At 54.8% G+C, this 25,884-nt stretch overlaps 2 protein-coding genes across 7 annotated transcripts; both read left to right on the top strand.

The window, feature by feature from the left end:
- Positions 1-6,049: 6,049 nt before the first annotated feature.
- Positions 6,050-10,786, top strand: CIRBP (cold inducible RNA binding protein). 4 transcript variants are annotated; one of them, XR_010993813.1, is made up of 8 exons: positions 6,050-6,293; positions 6,947-7,055; positions 7,151-7,257; positions 7,689-7,827; positions 7,917-8,001; positions 8,107-8,171; positions 10,419-10,511; positions 10,648-10,786. XR_010993813.1 is itself a non-coding variant. In XM_068173854.1 (7 exons), the coding sequence occupies exons 2-7, from the start codon at positions 6,953-6,955 to the stop codon at positions 8,528-8,530; spliced, it is 516 nt and encodes a 171-aa protein (XP_068029955.1). In that variant the 5' UTR covers positions 6,050-6,293; positions 6,947-6,952; the 3' UTR covers positions 8,531-9,281. The 4 variants fall into 4 exon arrangements, 2 of the variants coding, with proteins under 2 accessions (XP_068029955.1, XP_068029954.1); XR_010993812.1 differs by having other exon boundaries at positions 10,416-10,511; XM_068173854.1 differs by lacking the exons at positions 10,419-10,511; positions 10,648-10,786 and adding an exon at positions 8,514-9,281.
- A 1,883-nt stretch (positions 10,787-12,669) lies between these two features.
- Positions 12,670-16,963, top strand: FAM174C (family with sequence similarity 174 member C). Of its 3 annotated transcripts, none has more exons than XM_068173855.1 (3): positions 12,670-13,030; positions 13,739-13,915; positions 14,498-16,963. In XM_068173855.1, the coding sequence occupies exons 1-2, from the start codon at positions 12,768-12,770 to the stop codon at positions 13,902-13,904; spliced, it is 429 nt and encodes a 142-aa protein (XP_068029956.1). In that variant the 5' UTR covers positions 12,670-12,767; the 3' UTR covers positions 13,905-13,915; positions 14,498-16,963. The 3 variants fall into 3 exon arrangements, with proteins under 3 accessions (XP_068029956.1, XP_068029959.1, XP_068029957.1); XM_068173858.1 differs by having other exon boundaries at positions 12,679-13,030; positions 13,784-13,915; XM_068173856.1 differs by having other exon boundaries at positions 12,680-13,030; positions 13,784-13,900.
- The last annotated feature ends 8,921 nt before the right edge of the window (positions 16,964-25,884 follow it).

Raw genomic sequence — 25,884 nt, 5'->3', positions numbered from 1 at the left:
GATTTCCAGCGGTGCGGGTCTACGTGGCACTGCCACCCCAGCAATGTGGCAGTGGGGAGCTCAGCCCACACTCCCCTTCAGCTCATCCCGATGGGTGCTGGGGGTCTTTGCTGCTCTGGCAGGAGCGTTGCCAAGCTCCCCCAAAAGCTCATTGCTCCAGGAGTCACGGCCCTGTCTCAGGGCAGCTGTGCTGGGTGGCACCAGCCTGTGCAGTGCCAGGATCCGGCCTTTCCCTGTGGAACGCCCGGCTCCCAGGGCAGGTGTGGTGCTGCTGGAGGCAGAGACGCTGCCTCTACCTGCCTCCATTCGGATCAGCGCGAGGGGGGAGAGCGGGGGAACTTTCCTGACTCGTTTCCCCACATTGAGGGGAAAAAAAGAGAAGGAGTCGCATGACTTGGAGCTTCCCGAGAGGCAGTGCGGGGAGAGAGTGACCCAGAGAGCCAAGAATCTGCTCCGCTGTCGTGTCTCATTCCTGCTCTGCAGCGCGGGGGCTGGGAGAGGTTGGCTTTCGGGAGGCGCGGAAAGGGGACGGTGCAGGATGAGCTCATGCGAGGGCGCGGGAACCTTCTGGGCAGGGAAAAACGTTGATGCTGCAGTTCAGGGATTTCTGCAATCGCGGCTGTTCCCGCAGATGCCGGCTCACTCCGCCGGGCCACCCCTCGTGCCGATGGCAATAAAATCACTCGGGGACGGCTGTGGGCTCAAGGTGATTCACGTGCCCTTGCAGGGAAAACAGCGGCACACAGCGACCCCCTAAGAGCAGAGGGGGCACACTGGGGTCTTGGGAGGACATCGGGGTGCTGGGGAGCCCTGAGACCCTTGTGCAGGGAGCTGGACAAAAGGCCACCCTGCATGGGATTGTAGGGATTGTGACACTCCGGCCCTACCGCAAATCACGGCAGCGAACTGCAGTGTGAGACATGCCTGAGGGAGTGTATGGAGGAGCCCAAGGGGTCTGGAAAAGTTCCAGTTTCCCGCAACACCTGGGCTGGCCCCCCCTCGGTGTGGACTTTGCCTCTTGCTGGGGAGGGATACGATGTTCCCAATTCTTGGCAGCTTTTCCCCTGCAGACTGTGATAAACCCTTCCTGCGTCCCTAGCCCTCTGTCCTGCAAGGTCGCCTGGTGTCAGGCGGTCAGAGGCTGTGTGTCCTGTCCTTGGGCAGCATCTCCTGCCCTTAAGAACTCAATGCTGCAAATGCTCTTAGATGATGATTAATGAGCACTTATATAACTGAACTGAGTCCTTAATGCAGACAGGAGGGCGACAGGAGGGAAGGTGGGAGCAATAAACCACACGTCGCTGCTGCCGCTGCTTTTCCCACATCGGAGAATCTGCGTTCTGTGCAGGGGGACCCTGGCAGATGTGGGGGAGAGGCCACCCACGGGGAAACAGCTTGGGCAGCCCCCATCTGGGCTTTCCAGGCAGTTCTGTATCCTGTGGGAGTGAGCAGCTGGTGGTGCTGCCCTGAACCACGTTGCCCTTGGCATGGTCGGGCTCTCCGGTGTGGCAGAGCTGGGAGGTGAAGGGTTTATGCTGGAAAAGCATTCATGTGTGACAGTGGCTGGAATGTTGTGCTGGTGAGCTGGGAGTGCTGGAGGAAAAGGGCAAAAATCCCAGGGTAACACCTTAGTGTGACCCGTGATGAGTGATGAGGCCACTGCTGGAGATGCTGGGTGCAGTTGTTTCTAAATTTGGCTGTGTTTGGGCAGGTAGGGACGGTCTGACACACAAGATTTGGTTTTCCGTAATCTAGCTGGGAAGCACCAGCCCTGATAAAGCTGCTGCTCAGTGCCAAGGCAGTTACATGGTTGCCATGGTTACCACATGCTTATTTTCACCATCTTCCTCACCTCAGCCGGGGTGCACCGGCATTCCCAACCCTGAATCCCCCCTGACCTCAATCGGGGTGCGCTGGCATTCCCAGCTCCGAATTCCCCCGGCCTCCAGGTGGGTGCACCAGTATCTCCGATTCCGAATGCCCCCTGGACCTCAGCTCATTTCCTAATACTCCAGTTTGGAAATCCCGACGCTGCTGCGACCCCCGTCACCTCAGGGCAACTTGTGCCAGCCCTGATCTCGTGCACCTTTTTGTTGTGGATCCCATCCCGTTGCTCCCGTTGCTCCCTGTGGGTCCAATCCTTCTGCTCTCTGTGGATCTGTTCCCCCCGCTCGCTACGGATCTGATCCCTGCGGATTCTGTCCCCCGCTCCCGGTGGCTTTGTCCTACAGCCCGGTAAATCCCGGTCACAGGGAAGCGCAGGGCCGCACTCCTCACCATGGCAACGCGGGATTGCGTCAGGGCTTTTCTTTCCAACTGCAAAGCTGGATGAGCAACTCCCTCGGGGACAGTAGTAAGGGAGAAGGGAATATTCTTTTCCCTGGGGCGCTTTGGGACTGCCAGTTCCCTAATCCAGCCCTGGTTTGGTGTCTGCTCGCGGCTCCAAGGCTGCCACGGGACGGACACGGTGGGAACAGCGTGGGCTCCCATGCCAGGGACACCGAGGGGTCCTGTGCTGGGGACACTGAGGCCTCCCGTGCTGGGAAGACTCCGTGTGCCTCCCCTGTGGCACCTCCCTGCTCCTGGTATAAGATGATCTTGCAGGGAAAACCAGGAAGGAACCAGAGGCTTGGTGTTGGATGGGGTGGAGGCGCAGGCATGAGCTCTGCTTCAGTCCGGCCTCACATTCCCTCCTTTCCTGCAATCCCAGCAAAAACAAAGGCAGAGGAGGCGGCTCTTGCGCCCTGCAGGATGTGCTGGGGCGTGCAGAGCTCCCCCCCCGCGGTGCCTGGGAGCAGGGAGGATGGTCCCAGGGGCTTTGCCGAGGCTCAGGAGCAGGAACGCGGTGCCAGCGGAGCGGGCGGGGGAAGGGGGGCTGCCTGGAGGGCTTTGTTCCCTCCCAGCCCCGGGTAAGGCACAGCACCCGAGGACGAGATGTGGCACCGCTGCCCTGTCCTCCCCGAGCACTCCTGTCCCCAGCCCTGGCCCGCGGCGGCTGCACCGGAGGAGCTGCTCCGGGATTTGGGAACCTCATCAGAGCAGTGCCCGGGGCGGGGGCTGCCCTTGGCTCCCCAGAGGGTGCCGGGGCTGCCGAGCAGGTTTGGGCTCAGCTGCTGCATGGCTCTGGGCAATTCCGGGTGCCCTGGGCCATGAGTGCAGGGACTGGGAAAGGTCCCTACAAACACCACAGCGAGGTGGAGACCCCCGGAGAAAGCCCGTGGTGCTGTGGAAGGAGTGCGGGATGTGCTGGAGGCTCATGTTGATGTGGGAATGGCACGGGGTGAAGGCAGGAGGGCAGCACAACTCCTCCTATCACGGCTCCCCCATGGCATTTCCATGTGGCACTCTCCCTGCTGTGCTGCTGGACAGACAGAACTTCTAGGAAATCAGATTTGCATTAACAGGATGTTTGGTCCTACAACCTCTGCCCTTGGAAGCTTTAAAAAATAGGTGATAAAAAGATCAGTCATGTTGGGGGGATTGCTTGAATGAGCTCCAGGTGATCCCTGAGGTCCCTCCAGCCTCTGGTGATTCACAGTTTCCCATGGCTGCACCTGTACACACAAACAGCTCCGCTTCAGAGCGGATATTTGCACTCCCTAGGGAAGTGCTGGCACTTTTGCCAAATTGGGTCACTACAGCCACAGCCCTGCTCACAGCCAGATCCAGGTGACCAAAATTAGGGCTCAGCCAGGGAAAACAGCCCTGCTCAGTGCTCAGGTCTGGAACTCACACAGGAGTGAACTCTGTGTGGTGTTGCCTGTTTGGGGCCCCTGGCCAGGGCCCTTCTGCTGCAGGAGGTTTGCTCTAAGGATGTGAATCCTGGGCTGCTCCAGTGCTTAATTAACTGCCTTAATGCCTGATGCAATCTGCCAGGTGAGCCGCCTGCCTGGCAGCTCCCAGCACTGCTTCCAGCCAGAGCCCAGCCTGTGGGACATGCAGCGATGTCCCTGAGCCCCTTGGGCTGGTGACATGGGGCAGCTGCGGCCCCTGTGTGCAGCCTGATCATGGAATATCCACGAGGATTGTCCAATGCACAGCTGATGCCACGTCTGATGCCCTGAGTCAGGAGTGACCTGGAGCACTGAACCCTCCCGGCAGCAGCAGCACTGGGGCCGGAGCACAGTGTCCCTTTGGCCCAGCTCTCGCCTTGTGCCACTGGTGACTCTCACTGTCGAAGCAAAGGCATCAACATCCCCAGGGAGACAGAAACCAAACTTTTGGGACACAACCAAGCGGGGCTGTGCTCGCCATTCCCTGTCACGGGAGCTCCTCTGCTGCCAGCAGCCCTTGATCCTGCTGGGACTCAAACTCCCCCAAAGCAGCAAAGGTTCTTGGTGCTGTTTTCACAACACCCGACCTGCCTGGCTTTGTGTGGAGCCAAATCCCAGCGAAACCCAGTGTTTGTCCCTCAGGGTTTGCAGCGGGGTTAGTGTTGGCTGTCCAGCATCTCAGGCTGGAAAATGGCTCTGTGCATCAAGGTCACTTCATCCACCCTCATCACAGACCAGAAACGCTCACGTTAATGGGTCTCTAATTTAATCAAAATGCTGTGCCTGTGATTGCAGGGCTGGGATCTTTTCCTCTCTTGAAGGGTAAAAATCAATTTGCAGTAACAGCAGACGCATCTGCTCCTCCTCCAGGCCTAGGAAAGTGAGTAAATTTTTTCATGGTACAAAAATAATAATATTGGCCTGATGTGTCATCAATATTGGGGTTTTTTTGTGTGCTTTTGAGCACTTTGGTGGCTGCATTCTGTCCCTGTGGCCCTGTGAGCTCAGAAAAAGCACAGATGTGGTGCCCCTGGGTTTTGTAATTACTGTATTACCTATGTACAAACTGCCCTTTTCCTGCAGATCCCAAAGGGATCGCGACAGATCAGGGAGGAAAAGTCCGATTTCCACGCTCTGGGACACAGGGAATGGGTGATCACTGCTCGACAGAGCAATCACGGGCAGGTTTCTTTGCATTTCCCCGTGGTTTGTTTTTCCTCAGTCTCAGGCCTGGTTTGGAAATCGGTCACCAAATATCGGTGATTTCTGTACTCCAGTGATTTTCTTCTGTGCAGCCTGGCTCTGACTGGAAATCCTGGGAGGGAAGGACGAAGGAGGGAGGCCGGTGGCTGCGAACTGCAAGGTGAATTACAAGGAGTTTCTGGAGGCAGAGCAAAGGTGTCCAGTCGTTGCTGGGACAGGGGGCCCAGACACAGAGTGACCCCTGACGCGTCCCGCGCTGTCCTTGCACACAGGACGCACACGGTGACGGCGCGGCCCCGTCCTTGCCACGTTTCCTTCCCGCTTCCTGCTCGCTGCTGTTCCCCGCTGGGCATCTCCTCCTCTGCCATCTATTTCCTCACGTGCACCTCTTCCTCTCCAATGTTCCCAAACACTTTTCTACGTGAGATTGTAATTGTATGAAACACTGAACGTTTTTTGTTTTGAGGCCTTTCAAAGCTGTGTAGCCTCTCGATGAGACGCGACTTTGGCTTTGCCAGTTTTCTCTTTCAATGCAAAGTTTTTACTGCTGAAGGCATTCTCACTTTCGTCAAACCTCAGGACGGGCTTTTAAAGATTTCAATCTTTGGGAAAACAGGCTGAGCAACGACCTTTCTTTCTGAAGAAAACTTTGACTACTTCTCCCTATCCTCCCCCAAGTGCGTGCAGGACAACACTGCAAGGAGGCAGCTGAAGGGATCGTTCCCCACGGGCCACAGAAGAGGGCGGCGGGTTGGCGGGCACAGGACGGGCTCCCTGAGCGGGGCGGTGACCGGGAGGCCGCCGCGGGAGGAGCCGCCGGAGCCCGGCCGGGGGCAGCGCCCGGCGCCCAAGATGGCGGCGGCCCCTGAGGCGGCCCTTTGTCTGCGAGCGGGCCGCCAAACGGGGCCGGCGCGGCCGCCCCGCCCCGCCCCGCCCCGCCCCCCGGCCAATCAGCGGCCTCCACTTCCTTCCCTCTCACAGGGGCGCTCCCGCCCGCCTCCGCGCGCGCAGCCAATGGGCGCCGTCTGTCGCGCCCCGCCCCCGCGCGGGCGGAGGGGGCGTGGTTTTGTTTGCGCGCCCCTACCTTCGCCCCCGCCGTGGTTCATTAATATTAATGAAATCCCGCCCAATCAGGTGGTGCGGCGGCGGCGGCGCTTTGGTGACGTAGCGCCCCTCCTTGCAGCGGGGTTCATCTGCATATTCATAAGATAGGCGGGATGAGGCGCGGGCGTTTATAAGGCGCCGCCCCGCCAGGCTCGCCGTACATTTCGCTGAAGCTTTGAAGTGTTGTGTGGACCTCGCGCCGCCCGGGTATCGGTGAGCGCAGTCGCGCGGGGTTTCCGCGACCGCACCGGGCCGGGTGGTCCGCGGTGAGCGGTGCCGTGTCCTAGGGACAGAGGGCCGGGTCCCGCGGGAGGCCGGGCCGCGGCTCCCGACCCGCCGATCGCTGCCCTCTGCGGGCACGGGGGTCGCGGCGGAGCGGGCCGGTCTGGGCCGTGTGGGGGAAGGGGCCGCGGCGGGGGGAAAGGCGTGCGCGGAAACAAAATGGCGACGGGCCCCGGCCGTGCAAAATGGCGGGCGGGAGGGAGGGGGCGGCGGGCGGCGCTGCCCCGCGAGGGCCGGCAGGGGGCGCGGCGGGGCGCGCATGCGCGCTGGGCGCGGCGGGGCTCGGCGGGGCCCGGCGGGGCCCGGCCCCAGCGCTGCTCCGCTGCCGCCGGGCCCCGGCCCCAGCGCTGCTCCGCTGCCGCCGGGCCCCGCTCCCGCCGGGCCCCGCTCCCGCCCGCCCAGGGACACCCCTTGTAAGGCTGGAGGAGCACGTCAGGCGAGGGCTCGGGGCCGCGTGAGTCGTCCGGGAGTTTGAGCTCGCGTCGGTGGTGTCATAGGTAGCGTTAGAAGCATTCAACGCTCGAGACGTCGCAGGGATTATGTGGGTTCTTTGAGTCGCTGACTCGGTTCTGTTGGTTTGGCAGGTCAGAATGGCATCAGATGAGGGAAAGCTCTTTGTCGGCGGGCTCAGTTTCGACACCAATGAGCAGTCATTGGAGCAAGTCTTCTCTAAATACGGACAGATTTCTGAAGGTGAGACTGCAGAGCCACGATGGGATTGTTCCCCTTAGTCTGTTACGTTTCCCTGGTGCTGATGGGTTTTTATTTCCTATATCTCCTTCTCACAGTCGTGGTGGTGAAAGACAGAGAGACTCAGAGATCCAGAGGTTTTGGCTTTGTTACTTTTGAAAATATCGATGATGCAAAAGATGCAATGATGGCCATGAATGGAAAGGTGAGGAGGCTCTAAAGTTGATTCTTTATTTCCCTTAATGGAGGAGGAGAATCAGGGGTGTGCTGCTGTTCAGGCTGTGTGGAAAACCAGATAAATGCCAGTGTCTTGCATGAGATAATATGGATGTAAGAATATATGGCTATATGAATTAATAAGTAAAAGAACATACATATATTTATATGCACACTAGGGATACAAATTGATAAACTTCCATTATGGGACCTGGATGACTGAGATATGACTTTGTAGGCGTTCCTGTGAATACAGTTAATATATCAGGTTTTTTGCCTACCTGGTTTAATTGTGGCATGAAGTAGACGTTTATCTCATGAGGAGCAGCGAGTCCTGGCCAGCTGTGTAGGCATGCAACTCGTTCTACATGTGCTTGCTATTGAAATATTTCAGTTTGGCTAACTGTGGTTGTGTTTTAGTCTGTAGATGGGCGTCAGATCCGAGTCGACCAGGCTGGGAAATCCTCCGAGAACAGATCCCGTGGCTACAGAGGGGGGTCCACGGGGGGCCGGGGTTTCTTCCGCGGGGGCCGAGGCCGGGGCCGTGGCTTCTCCAGAGGTGAGTGCGTGGGGGTCTGCCATAACGTCTGGATGGGAGATGTCACTTGTCAGAATGGTTAAAAACACTCGTTTCCATGTATTTCCAAGGAGGTGGAGACAGAGGCTATGGCGGCAGCAGATTCGATTCCAGAAGCGGAGGCTATAACGGCTCCAGAGACTACTATAATAGCAGGTAAGGGCTCTGCCAGCACCGTGGGTCGTGGGCAAGCTGTGGTGGAGCTCAGCCCAGCAGAGAAGGAGTTGAGCAGCTGTAAATCAGGTGCTGTTTGTCCTGCAGGAGTCAAGGTGGCTATGGAGAGAGGAACTCGGGAGGCTCCTACAGAGACAGCTACGACAGTTACGGTAAGTCCTGCTTCGAGCGGGAGCGCTGAGTCCGTGTGCTGTAGGAGCTCTGAACCTGCTGAGCCTGAGCCTGGAGCTGGGGCAGGCTCAGGCTGTGGACGTGGTGGTGCCGGGAGATTCTAATTTAATGCATGTGCAGGAGGTGCTCGGATCTAAGGCAAAGCAAGTGTTAAAAAAAGGTGTTCCTGGAGCCCAAACTCGGCTGCCCTAACGCACTGACCCGCGGGTGGGGGATCTCAGTAGCCAAGTAGCCGTAGCCTCGGAATAATGCAAAGGGAGTAAAATGCTGGAACTTGTCTTTGCTTCAGTGCCTTTACAATTGTGCCTGCTTCTTGTCCTCAGCTACACACAACGAGTAAAAATCCTTCCTGACTCAAGATCGTCCTTCCAATGGCTGTATTTATAAAGATTTTTGGAGCTTCGCTGAAATGGTTATTGTGTAGTACATCTACTTGTATTTTCACTTTTGTAGTATTATCAGTTCTGATCTTGTCATACACAGCCTGGCAGCTTCTGAAACGAGACTGTCTGATTAGACAGTCTCGGAGAAAGCTCTGCTTTCAAGTGGTTTTAATCTTTTTTGAAAGCACTTCAGATTTTATTTTATTCTCCATGAATGAGCCAAGGTGTTCGTTTTTGGTTGGTTTTTTTTTTTTAAGTTGGGGCCCCAATTCAGTTTCTTTTGAGCTAGCAAGGACCTTGTACTGATGTTCACTGGAAGCTGAACAAGCTGTGGACTTTTTTTTCTTCTTCTTTTTTTTTTTTTAAGTGCATTACCTTCGTCTTTTGTAACATTCCTTTAGTGTAGCAAGGTAGGAATGCAGCTTGGGTTCCGTTGGAAGGCAAACCACCTTGATATATCTAAAGAGAAACGTGCTTGTATGTTCAACCCGCATAACGGTATTTTTACTGTTGTAATGATGTAAATGACCCAGAACTAGACTTGCAAACTTACCATAAAGAGGTTCTTGAAAATGTTTATTTATATTGTCCTTTTTTACTGGAAGAAATATGCATATTCCATTGCTGTTGTATTTGAAGTGGTAAAGGATTCCTGTATACAGTTTTCTTTGGCTTTACGAAGCCTATTAAAGGACCGTCTGAAATGAACTCTGCTCCTGACATTTACATTTCATTGCACAACACAACCCTTGGAGACGAAGAACAGTCTTGGGAGCGAGAGGAGGAGATTAGGGACAGTGGCAGAGCTGGCCGGGCGATTGCCCGGGCGCTGGAATTTAAATCCTAAAATCGGTCTTGACATCTGAATTGGCCAAGAAATTTCACATAAAGTAGTCAAAACTTGTCTGTAGAGGCTGGAAGTACAAACCTGAGGGTGTGCTAGGAGCGAAGTGCAGTTGGAGCGTTAGGAAGGATAATGGATGTTTCCTCCAAAGCTGCTGTAGCCTACACTGGGAAGCTGTAGAGAAGAGCCAAGTGCTGTAGTCCCTGGGCTGTTCCCTGCGTGCCGAGCGCGTGTGCGATGTAGGGGAATGCCGGGCTTAGCTTAGCTGTGTCGTTGCTTACAAGTTCTAAGAATTCTTTGCTAGCAAATGGAAACTGCAGTGTCCTTGGAGAAAAGAAGTGTTGTGCCTCCAACAGAAACCTCTGAGACGAGAGCTGCTCTCTTGGCTAGTTCATATGTGGAAATAGTCCTGTAATTCGAGGTAACTCCTTTTGCTCATGTCCGCATCCTTCCTCTTGTTGAGAGCTCATTTGAAAGTCTAATGTACCTGTGAAATATTCCTTTTGACAATTTTGGTCAGCTGCTGGAAAAACGTTAACCCATGCCGTATGCAACCTTTGGCTTGTGGCACACCTTGAGTTCCACAGATCAGAGTTGGGCATGCAGCCGTGTCTTGCTGTAGGTACGGAAGCAAGATTGGAACGAACTCCCTGACTCGATATGTGTTCATCTATTGAGACTCTTCTAGACTTCATTAAGTTGCTCACTTTAATTGTAGCTTTCTTTGCCATCCTACTTGTTGCCATTAACTTTTTCCCATGGCCCACACTTCCTAAGCAGCCATGTCCAAGTGTTAACTCTCTGCTTAGGGGATCCAATCCATGGGCTGGCTGAGCACGGGCAGCAGCCGGCCCGGGACAGATTTCCCAGACTGTGCTTTGTGGTGTGATGGGTTCAGCGATGGCTTGTGAGACCCTCGTGCGCTGTGAGCTGTGTGGGGAGGCTGGGGGCGAGAGCAGCCTCTGTCCCGGGCCCTTGTTAATGCCTCTCTGCTTTAGCAGGCTGAAGGGACCCGGCACACGCCTCGGAGGCCCAGCGGATCCTGAGCGACCAGAGCTGCGTTCCAGGGATGCTGCAGCAAGATTGCCAACCAGGTAACATCCCTTTCATGGCTTTTTCCTTTAGCTGTGTCCCTGTTCAGTAGCCCTGAGCTCTAAGTGGTGCAGTGACCCTGTTCCTTTCCTGTATCTTTATCCACCTTCCAATCCTCTTGTCTCCATTTCGTTTCAGCACTGAGACACGTCAGAGAAGACAGAAGGACAGACACTGGAGTGGGGAGATGAAGAGCTCAGAGCAGCGGTGTTGCTCATTTTTACATGAACCAAATCAATCAAGACAGAATAAAACGCTGAAATGTGGGAAAAACAAATCACTGTGGTACCTTTTGTGGGAAACAATGTTTTTGGCAAAAGTATTTGTCTGGTGCACAGCCCAGTTCAGAGCACAGAGCTAACCATTGCTCTGGTGCTTGGAGGTGGACACACTCTGCTCCAAGCAGATTGATGTGTGATCCTCATGGAAGATGTGGTCTTGTTGCAGGTTAAATCCCAGAAATGTGGCAGCTCAGCAATGAGGAGGATTAATATAATGCTGGGAGAGGCTGACACTCTTGAGTGTGGTTCTGGTAGGAGATTGCAGGGTGACTGCAGTGAGAGTTTTTGATGATCTCAGCTGCTCCTGCCCTTTTTTTTCATGTTAGAGAAGAGTTGATTGCTTCATCCTGCCCTTTTCTCCCCATTTTTTTAAACTGATAAACTCAAGAATTTGGTGATGGGCTCATTCAGGAGCCCCGAGGACTTGCGGCCCAATTCCACTGATACAGTTGCTGCCTGCAGGAGGGGATTATTGAGCTCACTTAACAAAACCTACTTTTCCTCCTTTAGCCTTTTTCAAATTATCTAAGAGAGCAGCATTTAAAAAAGCAATCAGCCATGACACACTTCTGGGGGTTGTATTGAGCAATTCACCAGTGAGGATTATTTTTGCATGTTAATGCAGGAGGATATTAAATATAATGAAGCACGAGGAGTGTGTGAAGTCTTTGCTGATAAAAATGCAGTCAGGTGAGGCTTAAATGAATTCAGGCTGAAAATACTTACAAATAATGCGTTGTAAGACCTTCCTAAATAGGATGCTTAGAGGCAGGCAGAAATAATGAACAGGTGCAAAAATAGCCTGGTTGAAGGTGCTGTTATTTTTGGCACTGCTAATGATGGCATTGCGTTAATGATGTCTTGCTGGCGCGGGTGAGGGAGTCGCTGGGCTGGATGTGGCACCCAGTGGCGTCACGGGAAGGTGTCTGGGTGCCGTGGGTCTGACGCGAGCTTGGGTGACCCAGTTTTAGCCAAAATGCCCTTTTTTTAAAGTAAGCCTGTGCGTCCAGGCAGCTGGAGCCATTCCCAGAGGAAAAGTGGGGAAGTGGAGCAGGGCTGAAGGGCAAGACTGAGGCCTGGCCAGCCAGAAGTGTCCGCAGAGGGGAAAGGTGGGGGATAGAAATTCTTGAAATGCTCCAAAGCTCCTGTTTCCAGCTGTGTTCGCCATGGGACGGCAGTGGCCGCCCTGAAGGGAGAAGGAGAACCCTGAGGGGGAATGGCGGCTCTGGGGGAGAAGGCCCTGCTGTGAGGGCGAAGTGGCGACACTGGGGCAGAAACGACGACCCTCGGGGAATGGTGGTCTTGAGGGAGGAAGGACAGCCCTGAGGGGGAAGTGGCGGCACTGGGGCAGAAACGAGGACCCTCGGGGAAATGGTGGTCTTGAGGGAGGAAGGACAGCCCTGAGGGGGAGATGGTGACACTGGGGCAGAAACGAGGACCCTCGGGGAATGGTGGCCTTGAGGGAGGAAGGACAGCCCTGAGGGGGAGATGGCGACACTGGGGCAGAAACGAGGACCCTCGGGGAAATGGTGGCCTTGAGGGAGGAAGGACAGCCCTGAGGGGGAGATGGCGACACTGGGGCAGAAACGAGGACCCTCGGGGAAATGGTGGCCTTGAGGGAGGAAGGACAGCCCTGAGGGGGAAGTGGCGGCTCTGCGGGAGGAGTGAGAGTCCTCAGAGGGCAGCGCTGAGGGAGGACGGATGACCCTGAGCGGAAAATGGCGTCTGTGGCGGACGGGGTGTCGCCGTGAGGGAGAGATGGCGGCCCCGCCGAGGAGCGCGCAGCCAGCGAGGGCACGGCAGCCCCGCTGAGGGCAAAACGCCGCAGCCCCGCGGCGGCCCCCGAGCCCGGCGCGGAACGGCGCAGCCCCGGAACCCGCGAGCGGTTCCGCGGGGCCCGGGCGGGGCCTGCGCCGCGCGCACCGTCCCGCCGCCTTCCTGCGGCCGCCGCTCCCGCTCCGCTGCCCCGGCCCGGCCATGCCGCGCCGCCTCCTCCTCCTCCTCCTCCTCCTCCTCTTCCTCCTCGTCCCGCACCTCGGCCGCGCCGCCGCCCCCAGCCCGGGGAACAGCACGGAGCCGCCGCGGGCGGCCACAGGGAACGAGACGCAGTCGGTGTCGGAGCACGAGCCCGGGCCGAGGCTGTCGGTGGGGTCGGGGCTGCCGGTGCTGAGGCGCGCGGTTTATGTGCTGAGCGCTCTGTCGGCGCTGGCCGCGCTCTACTTCATGCTGCGGGCGTTCCGGTGAGTGCAAGGCGGGCACGGGCACCCGACCGGGGCTGAATCCGTGTTCTGCTGGTCCCGCTCCTGGTCGTGTCCCCTGACCCGGGGCTGTGTCCCCGCTGGTCCTAGTTCCTGTTCCCGCTGTCCCGGGCTGTGTCCCTGCTGGTCCTAGTTCCTGTTCCCGCTGTCCCGGGCTGTGTCCCCGCTGGTCCTAGTTCCTGTTCCCGCTGTCCCGGGCTGTGTCCCTGCTGGTCCCGGCTCCAGGGTTCTCTGGCCCGGGGATCTGCCCTGCCATTCCTGGTTCCCCCTGGTCGGGGATGTCACCCTGACTGTCCCGGTCCTGGACCCAGTCCCCCTTGCTTGCGGCAGTGTCCTTGCTTGTCCCGGTTGTCGCGGTCCCTGTCCCCCACGGCTGTGCCCCTGCCCGTCCCGGTCTTGCTCTGGGTCCCCCCGAAGCCGGTCACGGTGTCCCCTGTCCCTTGCCTGCCCCAATCCCGCTCCTAATCCCTGGGTTTGTGCCGATTTTCCCTGAATCCCCCTCCCTCCCTCCCTCCCTCTGCCAGCCGCGGCTCTGCTTCCCCACGCATCTTTTTGGCAGCGAGTCCAAAACGTTGCTGTAAATCCCTAACACTGTTAATTACCCGAGGTAATTAGCGCTAAACCATCTCCGCTAAACCACCCGCTGGGTGGGGACTGCGGCTCACTCACTGTGCTCTCCCTGTCCCTCAGCCCCAGGTCCGAGGGCCCCAGAAACGAGCCCAAAACTCATTTCAGGTTGAAGAAGCCCCAGAGGAAGAAGTACGGGCTGCTGTCGAGCCAGGACGAGACCATCGAGCTGGGCTCCCTCGACAGTGACGAGGACACCGTGTTTGAAAGCCGGAACCTGAGGCGGTGAGGGAACATTTTGTGTGTTTTTTGTGTTGCTCTTTTCCTCACAAGGGGCTGAGGCTCCTTTCCCAAAGCTGTGGGAGCCCTGGCACAGCTCCTACAAACAGATCTGCATAAATTAAAACGCCTGTGTGTGGTCTCTGTGTTGGCACACGGATTTATCTCACTTTTCCTCATTTTCTGGCCCGGGAAAGTCTCACTGACAGGGTTATTTGGACACTGCTGTGGGGTCACAGAGCTGTTGGGAGAGGCAGCCCCTGTGCCCAGTCTGGGCCTCCCTGTGTTAGACAGGGAAACAGAAATTCCTGGGCTTTTTTCCTTCAGTTTAGGAATTGCTTCCAACTCATATCACAGTTCAAACTCCCAGTCCCTGTTTTCCCAGCAAAATTCCTGGTTTGTTTTGGTTTTCTTTTTTCATTTTGGGAGTTGCTTCCAGGTCTCGTGACAGTTCAAACTCCCAGTCTCACAGGGATATCCACTCCTGCTTTCCCAGCAGGATTGTGTTCACATCCCAGTCTGATTTCTGGGGAGGTTGTTTTAAGCTGAGGAGGAATGTCACCTCAGCTCCCCCTGACTTTGGGTGTCTCCTTTTTTTTCCAGATGACTCGGGACCAGTGGCACTGGCTGCCCGGAATGATGGAGGGTCCAATCCCAGTGGAATCTCCAGTACTCAAATTTTATATCTGCTTACAGTGACTTAACTAACAGTTTGAGCCCTTCCATAGCTGGGGCAGGGGAGAGGGGACCAAACCTGTTTTCTTCACGTGCATTCTTGAGGACATTTCTGGGGAAGGATGGGAACTGTTCACTGCACGGGGAAAGGCTGAGGTAAAGCACATGCTTCTGGATGATTTTCAGCACCTGAGATCTGAGCTCCAAAGCTGCCCCTGTGCCTCATATCCCTCTCCTTGCCCTGGAAGCATCAGATTCCTTCTCCAGGCTGATCCTTTTTCCTTCATGCAATATCAGGTTACTTCTTTGGGAAGTGTCTCTGTAATCAGCTTCTGGGAGGAGCTGCGAGAGCTCTGTTACACAAGGGGGTGGGAGGGTGATAGTTCAGACAGAGCAGCTTTGGGAACGAGTTAAACGAGTTAAATTTTGCAGGATTGGCAATTACTGGGATAATCCAGGTCGTTCACGGGTTTACAGACGTGTTAGCAAATGAAAGGGGCCACAACCCAAAGGAATATTCCTCCAAAAGAGCTACCAAAAGGGCTGGGAATGCCTAGACTCTGCCCCAGCCCCAGCTGTGAGTTCACCAGGGGCAGGTGTGACGTCTGCCAAGCTCTGGATTTTGCGATACCAGAGGAAGAGCCAGATGTGAGCCAGGGAGTGTCTTGGAGCAGTTGATGACTGGAAAAGGGCGACCCCAACCCCTCCTGGCTGTGATTCAGGGCAGCCCTGGATGACCCTGGAGTTTCATTCCCTTGGCTGGTACTCAGCCGGCATCTTTCCTGCAGCCCATTGTTATGTGGATATTTGGGATCTGATTGTGTAGGACCAAGGGTGAATGTGTCAGGAGGTGGTTGGTGGGTGGATCTGCTGCTAAGTCAGTGAAAACTGCTCGCCAAGTGCTTCTGTCTGTGGCCTTTCCTTGGAAACTGGCAGCACATCCTGAAATCCCACTGCCCCCCAAGCTGGTAGTGCCTTTGTTAGGAGAACGGAGGGATTTGCCCTGCGGGCAGGGAGGGTCCCTGTGGCACCTTTAGGGTGAATATTTAGAATGTCTTTGGCTCCTTTCCTTTGGCTTGCAAATCCCCTGTGGATCAGGGGCACCGATGACTCTTGGAGAAGGGACGGGGATGTGCTGATCAGGGGGAGGCTGGGGGCTGGCAGATGCTGCAGGGTGTCCCGAGGCAGCTGAGGGAGTGCTGTGATCCTGTGCAAGCGGCCACGTTTGTCTGTTGAGGACAGATGAGGTTTCCTGGAGAAATCCCACCCCCGTGGCAGCTCTGTCTCGCATGTGCACAAAGGATTTTAAAATACATACATATATATATTTTTTTTTTTTTTTTTTTTAATAACGTTGCCACGTGCACACAGTGCTTGCATGTGCCCTGTTTTCCTGTCGTTTGGATCGTTGCACACCTATTTTGGGTGTTCCCTGCTGGTAGCTGCTGCAGGTGGGAGCAGGCAGAGGTTCCATGTGGGAATCCTGGGATGGCTCCACTCGGCTGCAGCTTCCCTGGGGATGATCAGAGCTCTGTGATCCATGGTCAGGGATCTTTCTTGATCCTGCAGGGCTGCATGTGCTGGTAACTCCCTGGCTCTTTTATTCCCTCTGGAAAGTTGTTCCTTGGGGTGCTCAGCATGATGCCATTTCTCTGGGAAGAATCAGCTGGATCTGGCACTTCCTGCAGTGTGAGCAGTGCCAGGCCAGGGCAGGGGGTTTCGGGGTGGATCCTGCAAATAACAGCAGCTTTGAACACCTCACGTGACATTTCCACAAAGGAGCAGTTCAGGGGTTCCTTCCATTACTCTTTCAGTTCCTCCACGTGTGTTTGATACCCTCGTTTTAGGTCTCTCTGCCTCAGTTGGATCTTCCAGTAGCTTTCCAGTTGTAGTTTTTCAGGCTAAAGACGGGAATGCAAACGGACCTGCCCGTGCCTGGTCCTGGGCAGGCTGAGGCCTCACCAGCCACTGCTGCTCTTTTCCTTCTCCTGAATGAATCAGGGTGTTGCTGGAGGTTCCATGTGCCTGTTGGTCTTCAGGATTCCTGCTCATCCCACCAAAAGGAGCCAATGGACCACGACCTGTAACAGTCACCACGTGTGTGCATCATGACTGACTACAACAGTCTGCTCTGAATTAATCCAAAGCCAATTTTCCAAAGTTTACATAGTCCCTCTGTTACCTTGGAGGCTTTCTGGGATGCTCTGCTGCTGATACCAGCCTGCCCAAACTGACTCGGCCATCTGCAGGGTTGATGGGATCCATGGGAGCGGGGTGAGATCAGCTCTGGTGGTTTTGTTCTGTGCCTGGGATGGGACCTGCAGCCCTGCGAGTGCTGCAGAGGGGCCTGTGAAGGGAGTCAATAAACAGCACTTGAGCACGTTGTTGTCTGAACTCCCCAAGGAGCAGCTCGTGTTATGCCCTCCTGGAACTGCCGATCTGTCTTTAAACAGCCACTAGCCCTGCATCGATCCACGGTTTTCTTGTCATTGCAGCATCCCCTCCCTTGTACCTGGAACCACTGGAATAAAGCATTCCAGCCCACCCATCCCTCCCTGCTGTGTGCACGGGCTGCCGAGCCCCTGGGATGAGGCTGCTGTGGTGAGCTCATGGATTTATGGGGTCCTTTGGGTTTTCCCCCCGCCTTGCTCCTGCTCACAGGGCAGTGACACTGTGCTCCCAGGGGTGCTGCTCACCTTGTGTCCTGTCTGGAAGTGTCCAAGCCCAGGTTGGATTGAGCATGGAGCAACCTGGTCTATGGAACGTGTCCCTGCCCATGACAGGGGGTGGAATGAGGTGAGCTTTAGGGTCCCTTTCAAACCACTCTGTGACTCCATGATTCTCCAATCATCTCTGGGTTGGTTTCAGTCTTCTGAAGTCTCCTCCTTTCTCCCTGTTCTCACATTAATCCCTTTTGTTATACAGAAGACCAAATAAGGTCCCTGTGAGGCTGATTCCGGCCTCTCAACAGCAGCAGAACCAAGTTCCTTTTGCTTATTTGGAAGTGAGGAAGGAGATGCTGTTCCCTGGATCATAGAACCTTGGAATCTCCTGAGTTGGAAAGGACCCAGAGGGATCATCGAGTCCAGCTCGATGGGGTGCACAGATAGCCCAACATCCCAGCCTGGGCATCCCTGGGAGCAGTGTCCAAATGCTCCTGGAGCTCTGGCAGCCTTGGGGCTGGGACCATTCTCTGGGGAGCCTGGGCAGTGCCAGCACCCTCGGGGTGAAGAATCTTTTCCTAATCTCCAACCCTAAACCTCCCCAGGCACAGCTCCAGCTGTTCCCTCAGCTCCTGCCCCTTGTCCCAGAGAGCAGAGATCGGAGCTGCCCCTGGGGAGTCTCCCCTCAGTCTCCTCCAGGCTGAAATGGGAATATCCCGGCTCCTCCCTGCAAGGAATTCGTTCCAGAACAAAACCAAGGGCGTTCCCTGACTCACACCTGCTTGTCATCCGGTTGTGTGGATCAGTGGCACTGAGAAAACAGAAGCCACGTTCCCCCTGTCCCCCTCTGCCACCCTGCCTGTGTCCCCATGTCCTGGCTGCTCATGTCCTGGAGCAGCAGAGGAGAAGAGAGGGTTTTGTTTGCTCCACGATTTACCCTCGATACTGGTGGGTTCTGGGGGGCAGCGGGGTCGGGGCACGCCAGGAGCTGGGGCACAGGGGATCCCTGTAGGTGGCACTCACAGACCAGACTTGCAGCTGCCAGGGCACTGCCGGCACCTGGGAAACTGCAAATAAATCCTGGTGCCTTGAAAGGCACATCTGCTTCCTCCAGCAGCTGTCTGGGATGAGCTGGAAGTGCCCTTTGGGGGCTGTGTCTCTCTTGGCGTCGGGGTGGGGGAGCAGCAGGTTTTGGGGTGGCTCCTGGGGAGCTGTTGGGGTTGCTCTCTCAGGGGAGTGTCTCTCTCAGGAGCAGGGGAGGGTCTTGCCCTGGCTCCACCTGGCCCTGTCAGGACTTGTTTGGGAAGGGTTTGTATGATTCTGGGCCTGACAAGGTTTTGGGATGCCCTGGTTTGATGGAGTGATGCCACCGGCTCCAGCACAGACATGAACAGCAGCACCCTGGGGGCACCCCGCCTTTCCTGGGCCAAATTAACTGCAATGTTAATGAACTAACAGAGAGCGTTCCCTGCGCAGCAACATGGGCATGACACCATCACCCTGTTAGACTGGATATGAGGGAAAATTCCTTCCCCAAAAGGAAGGGATCCAGCCCAGCACAGGCTGCTCAGGGCAGTAGTGGTGTCACCATCCCTGGAAGTGTTCAGAAAACCCCTGGGTGTGGCACCTGGGCACATGGTTTAATGGTGCCCTTGGCAGTGCTGGGGGAATAGTTGGACTTCATGATCTTGGGGGTCTTTTCCAATCTAAAAAAATTCCATGATTCTGTGCTTTCAAGCTCTGTCTGTGTGTGGTGCTGGGAGCTGCCACAGGATGTGAACCAAGTGCTTGTTCCTTTTCAGGCTCAGGGGGCTGTTACCCCAATTAGCACTAATTGCTGTGGCCCGTGGTGCTGGACCAGCTGCAGCTGTGCTGTCCTCCCCTCATCCCTGTTCCCTGCTCTGTGCCATCCCCTCTTCCTGAGCTCTCAATGGGGACAGGCTCCGGCTGGTGCTGGCTGGGATTCCAGTCACAAACACAAGCTGGCGGCATGGATCTGCTCGGAATTTATTTTAAACTCGAGGTAAAGTGCTCTTGATGCTTTGGATGCAAATTTCCTTCCCTGGAATGGGAGCTGCGGGGCCGGTGGAGTGCCAGGGAGCTCTTTTGATTCCAGAGCGTGTTTGCTGCTGCGGCTCCTCACGCCGCGCTCTGTGGAGTGCGAAATCACCTCTGCGGCACAGCCCGGGGAGGGAGCACTGCTGGCACACAGAGCTCTTCCCTCTCTTCTCTGTCCCCTGGTTTTAATGAGGGTTTGTGTCTAAAGCTGGGAGTTCTTAGGTTTTGGGTTTTTTTTTTTTGTTTTGTTTTTGTTTTTTTTTTTTTTGTTTTGGTGTGTGTGTGACAGCAGTCTGTGTGTGATTTTTCTGGTCACTATGTGGGAGAAGAGATGGTCCAAGTCCCTCCATCCCCCCAAGGAGGAAAAAGAGAAAAATACAGACTAGGTAAAGGATGCTCCCGTAGCAAATGAACCTTGGTGTTTTTTAAGTGGCATTAACCAAGACCAGGTTGAATGGGGTTTAGGACAACCTGATCTGGTGGAAGGTATCCCTGCCCATGGCAGGAGGTGGAATTGGATGAACTTTAAGGTCCTTCCAACCCAAACTATCCTGGGATTATTGCCATGGGCAGCTCTGGGTCACGGATTGTCCCCATAAACCTGCTGGGCTCTTGGTCCCATTGGAGCCAAGCCCTGGACGGGTGAGCAGATGAGCGTGGTCGGGGGAAGGTGTCACAAGTTTTGTCCCATTTATTGCTCACACACTCACTGGGTGGCTCTGGGTACTTTGGATGGCTCTTGGAATTTCCCCATAAACGTTTTCAGCTGCACTCACAATTCTCCTGTGTCCTTCTGGGACTCATTGTGTGCAGGGGCTGGGTGGCCTTCCTCACCTTCATTCCATGGACATTGGCATTCCAAAATATGTCTCTAGGTTGGTGTGGAATCGGGTGGCACATTGGGAAGGAAGCTGGGAATGTTTGAAAACCTGCTGCAGAGTCTCTGATGTCTCTTCTGTTCCACTCAACAAAGCACCTCTACACAACAAGCAGATTTTCCTGTATCAGAAATTACCTTTACTTAGTTGGCTTTTTGTCTAAATCCTCCTTCTGATCTTTATTTTTTCCCTTCCATCATGGAAAGGTGAATGGAAGTGGCACTTCAGCCACCAAAGCCTTTCCTTTAGAATTGCTGCTTGTTTTTTGTTTTAAAAATTTTCCAAGGGGGCTTTGCAGGGGAGGAGGAAGGAGCGTCCGCTTTTCAAGTGACTCTGGGGAATAAAAGTATAAAGGACAGGAATGATCAGAACTGTGCTGGCAACAGAACAATATTTTATTTTTGAGTACCAGAGCTAATTGGAGAAGGAATTCACGTGACAATTTTTGCAATCTAAGGATAAGTAAACATGAAAGGGGCTCTGTGCTCCTGAATGTGCAATTGCAGTGGGAAGGGTGGGGGGAACAGCCCAAAAATTAAATTGGAGACGATGTCTTGGATGTTACAATCCCATGTTTGCTTCTCATGATACTGGATCAAAGTCAGGAGCCGAAGCTCATGTCCAGGGATACCTGTTGGGGGGAGGGAACTTCCATGCACCCATGGGCTGGAATTGCCAGAAAAATGAGGATTTTAGGTCTGATTTGCTGGAAGCACTTCCACGGGTTGTGGGATTGCTGTGGGTCTGAATAGATCCTGCTTCAGCAGGGCTTGGAGAGCCCCTGCCCAAGGAGAGGTGTTTGTAGAGAATTACCAGCTGCTGTACTTAACATGGCACGTGGGGAATATGGGGGTGGTGGGTTAGAGCAGCTCACCAGGGGGTGGAACAAGGACTGGGAGTTCCCTTCCCATCCAGACCATGCTGGGATTTTGTGGTCACTCTATACCAGGGTGGTTCCTGCGTGTGAAGAGGTCGTGGTGTCACATCCAGTGCTGGGAAATGGAACTGAAATGGCTCTGAACTGGTGTGTGGGCAGCCTCCTCATTCCCCCTCCCACTGGAAGTGTCTCCCAGTGCCGGTGTGATTCCCTCCTGCCACACTGGAATCCCTGGGAATTTCTGTTTCCAGCACCTGGACATCCTCAAAATGCTTCCATGTGCCACATAATTCAGAGCCTGGAAATGGAGGTGTTGAGATTTCAGGTTTCCAGACAGAAGAGTCCATTCCAGGGTTATGCTCAGCCCCTGCAGAGTACCAGGAGGTTTGTCCTGCTCCGGGTGAGGTGAAGGCAGAAGGTTTCCCTGGAGAGGCTCCAGCCCCTCCCTGGAGCATTCACTCTGCCCCACTGCGCTGCTGTTACATTCAGGTGGTTAATTACTCTCGCTCTTTAAAAGAATAAAACCTCATGTACTTAAAATAATCCCAATTATTTCATTGTTCAGCCCGAGCTGAGCCCAGCCACCCCCGCTCCTGCAGAACTGCTGGAAAGGCTGCTCCTGACAGGGAAAAACTGATGGGCATTAATGCTGTGAGCAGCAGCTGAGGGGATTGAGGCTTGGGGGGGGCCATGGTGCTGCTCTACCTGCAACCCCCAGGTGCCTCTCCAGGACATCCCAAGGATCATCAGGTCCAATTCCAGTTGATGTATGGCAGGGCCTGTTGCAGTAGGACAAGGAGTGATGGTTTTAAACCAAAAATGCTGATTTAGACTGGGTAAAAGGAAGCTCTTCCCAGTGAGGTGGAGAGGATCTGGTACAGCCAAAGAAGCTGTGGCTGCCCCATCCCTGGAAATCTTCAAGGCTGGGCTGGACAGGGTTTGGAGCAACCTGGAGTAGTGGAAGGTGTCCCTGCCCATGGCAGAAGGTGGAACTGGATGATTTTTAAGGTCCCTTCCCACCCAAACCATTCCAGTGTTCCATGACGTTGCTGAAACCCAGGCTGGCAGCACAGGGCTGGCTGAGGACACCCTGGAGGAGCAGCTCCTGAGGGGATGTTCTCCTGGAGGGATGGAGGAATGGCTAGGGGAGGCCTCATCTTACAAAGGGGACCCTCAAAGCAGCTGAGCAGGATTGTGGCAGTGCTTCCATCTCCGTGTGTGCCGGAGGCACAGCGGGACCTCGGGCACGGTGCCTCAGACTCGCTCGTGCCGGGGTATATTGGTGTATTTTGATCCTTTTTCTTGCCAGTGTTATTTTAATCCGCTTTTCTCTCACATCAAACTCCTCTTTCTGCAGAACACAGAGAGGCATCGGGTTTGTGCCCTTTGTGATTGGTAGCAAAGGGCTGTGATAGCGCGTTTTTCCTTTAGAACTGGAGGTTTTATCCCTGTGATAACTTTAGCTGCGCCACAGTCATCATTTGGGCTTCTCGACTGGCTCGGACGAGTGCAGGGAAAATGCTTTCCACATTTATTGAAGGAAGAGGGGGCAGAGTGTTCTTCGGAAGGTTCCTGCTCCTGTCGCCCAGGAGTTAGCTGGTGGCTCAGGTGGGTTTGGAAAGCAGCTGAGTTCAACCGAGATCACCTTCTGCCTCCATCTGAGGTGGGCTGTGGCTTTATCAGACTTCAGATCAAGGTGTTGGTTGGCACCACTTCCAGGGTGGATGATCGCCAGGAGCAGCCTGGTTTTCCTGGGAGCTGCACAGTCAGAGGGAGCCCTTTCCCTCCAAAGCCTGTGTTTCCCACACAGAAAATAACATGTAGGGAATGTTTTTTTTTTTTTTTTTTCAAATGAAGGAAGGATTAAGGCACAGCAAGAGCTGATTTGCCAAAGGGCACCCGGGGATGTGGTGATGGATCAGAGATGGAAGTGGAATCCTCAGCTCAGTCTGCACCTGCCCCACCACCCTTTTCCTTCCCTGCTCCCTGGCTGCCCAGGTCTTATGGGATAACCAGGACTTGGCTTTCCATCCTCTTAAAAGAGGCAATTTAAGGAGCTTTCCAGGGGAGCAGAGCTGCAGGTCACCTCCTCGCCACTGAAGATGTTTTTCTCCGGCTTTCTCCATCCTCGTGCTCCTTCAGAGCCTCTTTACTCTCCTCCTTTCCCAGTGCTCAGAGCCATTTTCCCAGCTTCAAAAGGTTTCCTAATTACCCTAATGAGGTCAGGAGAGACCAAAACGCTTCTGTGACTTAAAGCAGGGGTAGGAAGGGCTTGGGAGGGGGGAAGTATCCGGACTGGTGCCTGAACGAGGTGTCGCGGGAAGGCAGCGTCTCCCCCTCCGCACGTTCCCCCCACCTTCCCATCTCCAACAGAAGGGAAAAAAAAATTGAAAAAAAGGGAAATGTGGACAGAAGGTCTCAAATGTATCAAACAGCTTTTAAAAAGAAATTCCTTTTGCCTGTCAAAAGAACAAACAGATACACCAAAAACTGTCAGAATTAGTGTTGGAGTAATTGCAGCAGCTCTCCAAGGTTAATGCTCCATTAACGAGCAGCTCTCACGCAGCTAAAAGCCAGGACGAGACAGGTTGTCAAAGGCTTCCAGGAGATTAAAGCGCTGCGTTCCCAGCCAAACTCTCCCGTGGATGTTGTTTGGGAGGGAGGGAAGGGGGGTGTTTGTGGGGTGGAAGCGTCACCAGCCCTGGCGTTGGTGGAGAAGCGTGACCCGGAGCCCAGGGATGGTTTCCAGGCCTTGGTGAGGTCGCTGCCCCTGGGGCCTCACTCGGTTTTAAACACTCCAGGCATTTTTCAGCATCTTTGGGCCGAGGTTTAAATGTGTCCTGAGGGCAGCCTCGGGTCTGTGGGATCTCTTCTGGTTGCCAAGAAGAGTGAGGCCAGGCTGAGTGGGATGGTGGGGGCTCTGACACCTCAGGAATTAATCCTGCCTGGGTTTCAGCCAGCCCAGGCGATTCCTTGTGATCCCAGCATAATTTGGAATGGGATCGGGGTCTGATTTAATCTTCGGGCCAGTGCAAGACTCATTTAAATAGAACTGACCTTGATTGTTCTTTTGTAGAAGAAAGGAAAACCATTCCAAACTTGCAGTGAGGAAGCATCACCCGGAGGTGTGTGATCCAGCAGTGACAGACCCGGCAGCAGCTTTGGGATCATCTTCCCAGGGGGATCTGGGTGTTCAGCACCTTCCAGCACAGCACTGACTGCTCATGGTGGATGTGGCTCTGAGCTCAGGGTTTTGTAAAGTAGAGCTGGCTTTGTTAAGTGCCCTGGCAAAGGTGAGATTTTGGGACTGTCCTGTGGAGGGCTTGGAGTTGGACATTATGATCCCTGTGGATCTCTTCCAACTCAGGATATTCTGAGATCCTGTGATTCTAAGGTGCGTTTTGAGTGGGAAGAGGCAATTACATTCCACAACCTTGGAAATGTGGTGTGGAGGGCCACCCTGGGCCATTTCCATCCCAGCTTCTCTGTGTGTGAACAAATCCCCTCTCAAAAGGTGCCAGTGGCTTCCTGCTGCTCCTCGTGATCCCGTGTCCTGTGTCCAGGCTGTGGCTGGTCACAATTTCACCATGGGCTGTGCTGGAGATCCCAGCCAGGATCAGGACTTTGTTCCACGGCCACTCCCTGGGGATGTGGGAGCCATTCCCACGCCCCAGTGCAGCAGCCTGGGCCGAGAAGGCTGGTGAGGGAATGGAAAAAGAGAAGAAAATAAGAGAAGTGGTGAGGCTGAGCCCTGTGAAGGGGCTGGTGGAAAGCAGGGGGGTCCCACAATGCCAGACCCCTCTGGGGTGACACTTTGGAGATGTGGCTCCTGCAGCAGGGACACAACGCTCCCTCGGACCCCTGGAAGCAGCTGCACCCCCATAATGTGGTACTGGGCCCTGAGCCTGGGATCCACTGTGGGATCTGCAGGATAGTGGGTCAGTTTTGGGTAGTGAGTGGCTGGGAGTTGACTCAGGGGAGGTGTGAGAGGCCTTTGGAAGGAGCAGCCATGGGCAGGGGAGATGAACAATGCCACGATTAGGGAATTAAACCTTTCCTGTGCTTCTCTTTCCCCTCCCTGATATAATTTGTAACGATCAGACCTGGGGTGCAGCAGGACCAGACGGGGTGAGTCGTCTCTACAAGAGCAAAACAAGCTCCTGCCCAGCCCCTGCCTCTTCATTAAGTCAATTTGCATTCCTAATCTCCATTTTCCGTTATTATTTTCCCCCTTGTGCGGAGTGTGGGAGATTTGCATAAAGTTCCTTTTTTCTTGTTTTTGTTCACGCTCAAGGTCAGAGACTCGGTGAGACACTGACGAAAACAATCCCCTCCTCACCCTCCTTTAATTCTTTGCAGAAACATGTCCTGGGGATTTTAACATTACAATTGCTGGGGAAGGAAGGAGCCCTTGGTGGGGGGAACCTAAACGGAGCCCTTGGAGGGAGGAGACCCCAACAGAGCCCTTTCTCCCTTTCTGTGCTGGAAACGAACTGCCCACAGGAGAGATGCAAATCCATGACAAGGGAAAGGGGAGATAGATCTGGGAGCAGCACCAGTCCTGCCTCATCCTGCTGAAATGGGAGAGCTGGTCCAGCTCTCTCGGAGCCATGGCTGGAGCAGAGCCTGTGCCAAGCCCTCTCCGAGCTGGGAGCACCCACCAGCACACCCAGGTCCTGTGCCCTGGCCAGGGCACCTGCTTGGTTCCTCCAACTCCATGTGTTCACAGGGAATGGTGCTTCCCTGGGATGGTTCTCCAGCTTATCCTCTTGTCTGGAACGCTTTGAATTGATGTCCTTTGAATTGAGGGACACCCTGGGCCCTTGCAGTAGTGGGAGT

Source organism: Anomalospiza imberbis, chromosome 27 (assembly GCF_031753505.1).
Source record: "Anomalospiza imberbis isolate Cuckoo-Finch-1a 21T00152 chromosome 27, ASM3175350v1, whole genome shotgun sequence".
NCBI classification, from domain to species: Eukaryota; Metazoa; Chordata; class Aves; order Passeriformes; family Viduidae; genus Anomalospiza; species Anomalospiza imberbis.
The sequence above is the reverse complement of the archived record's forward strand: the minus strand, read 5'-3'. Positions and strand labels throughout refer to the sequence as shown.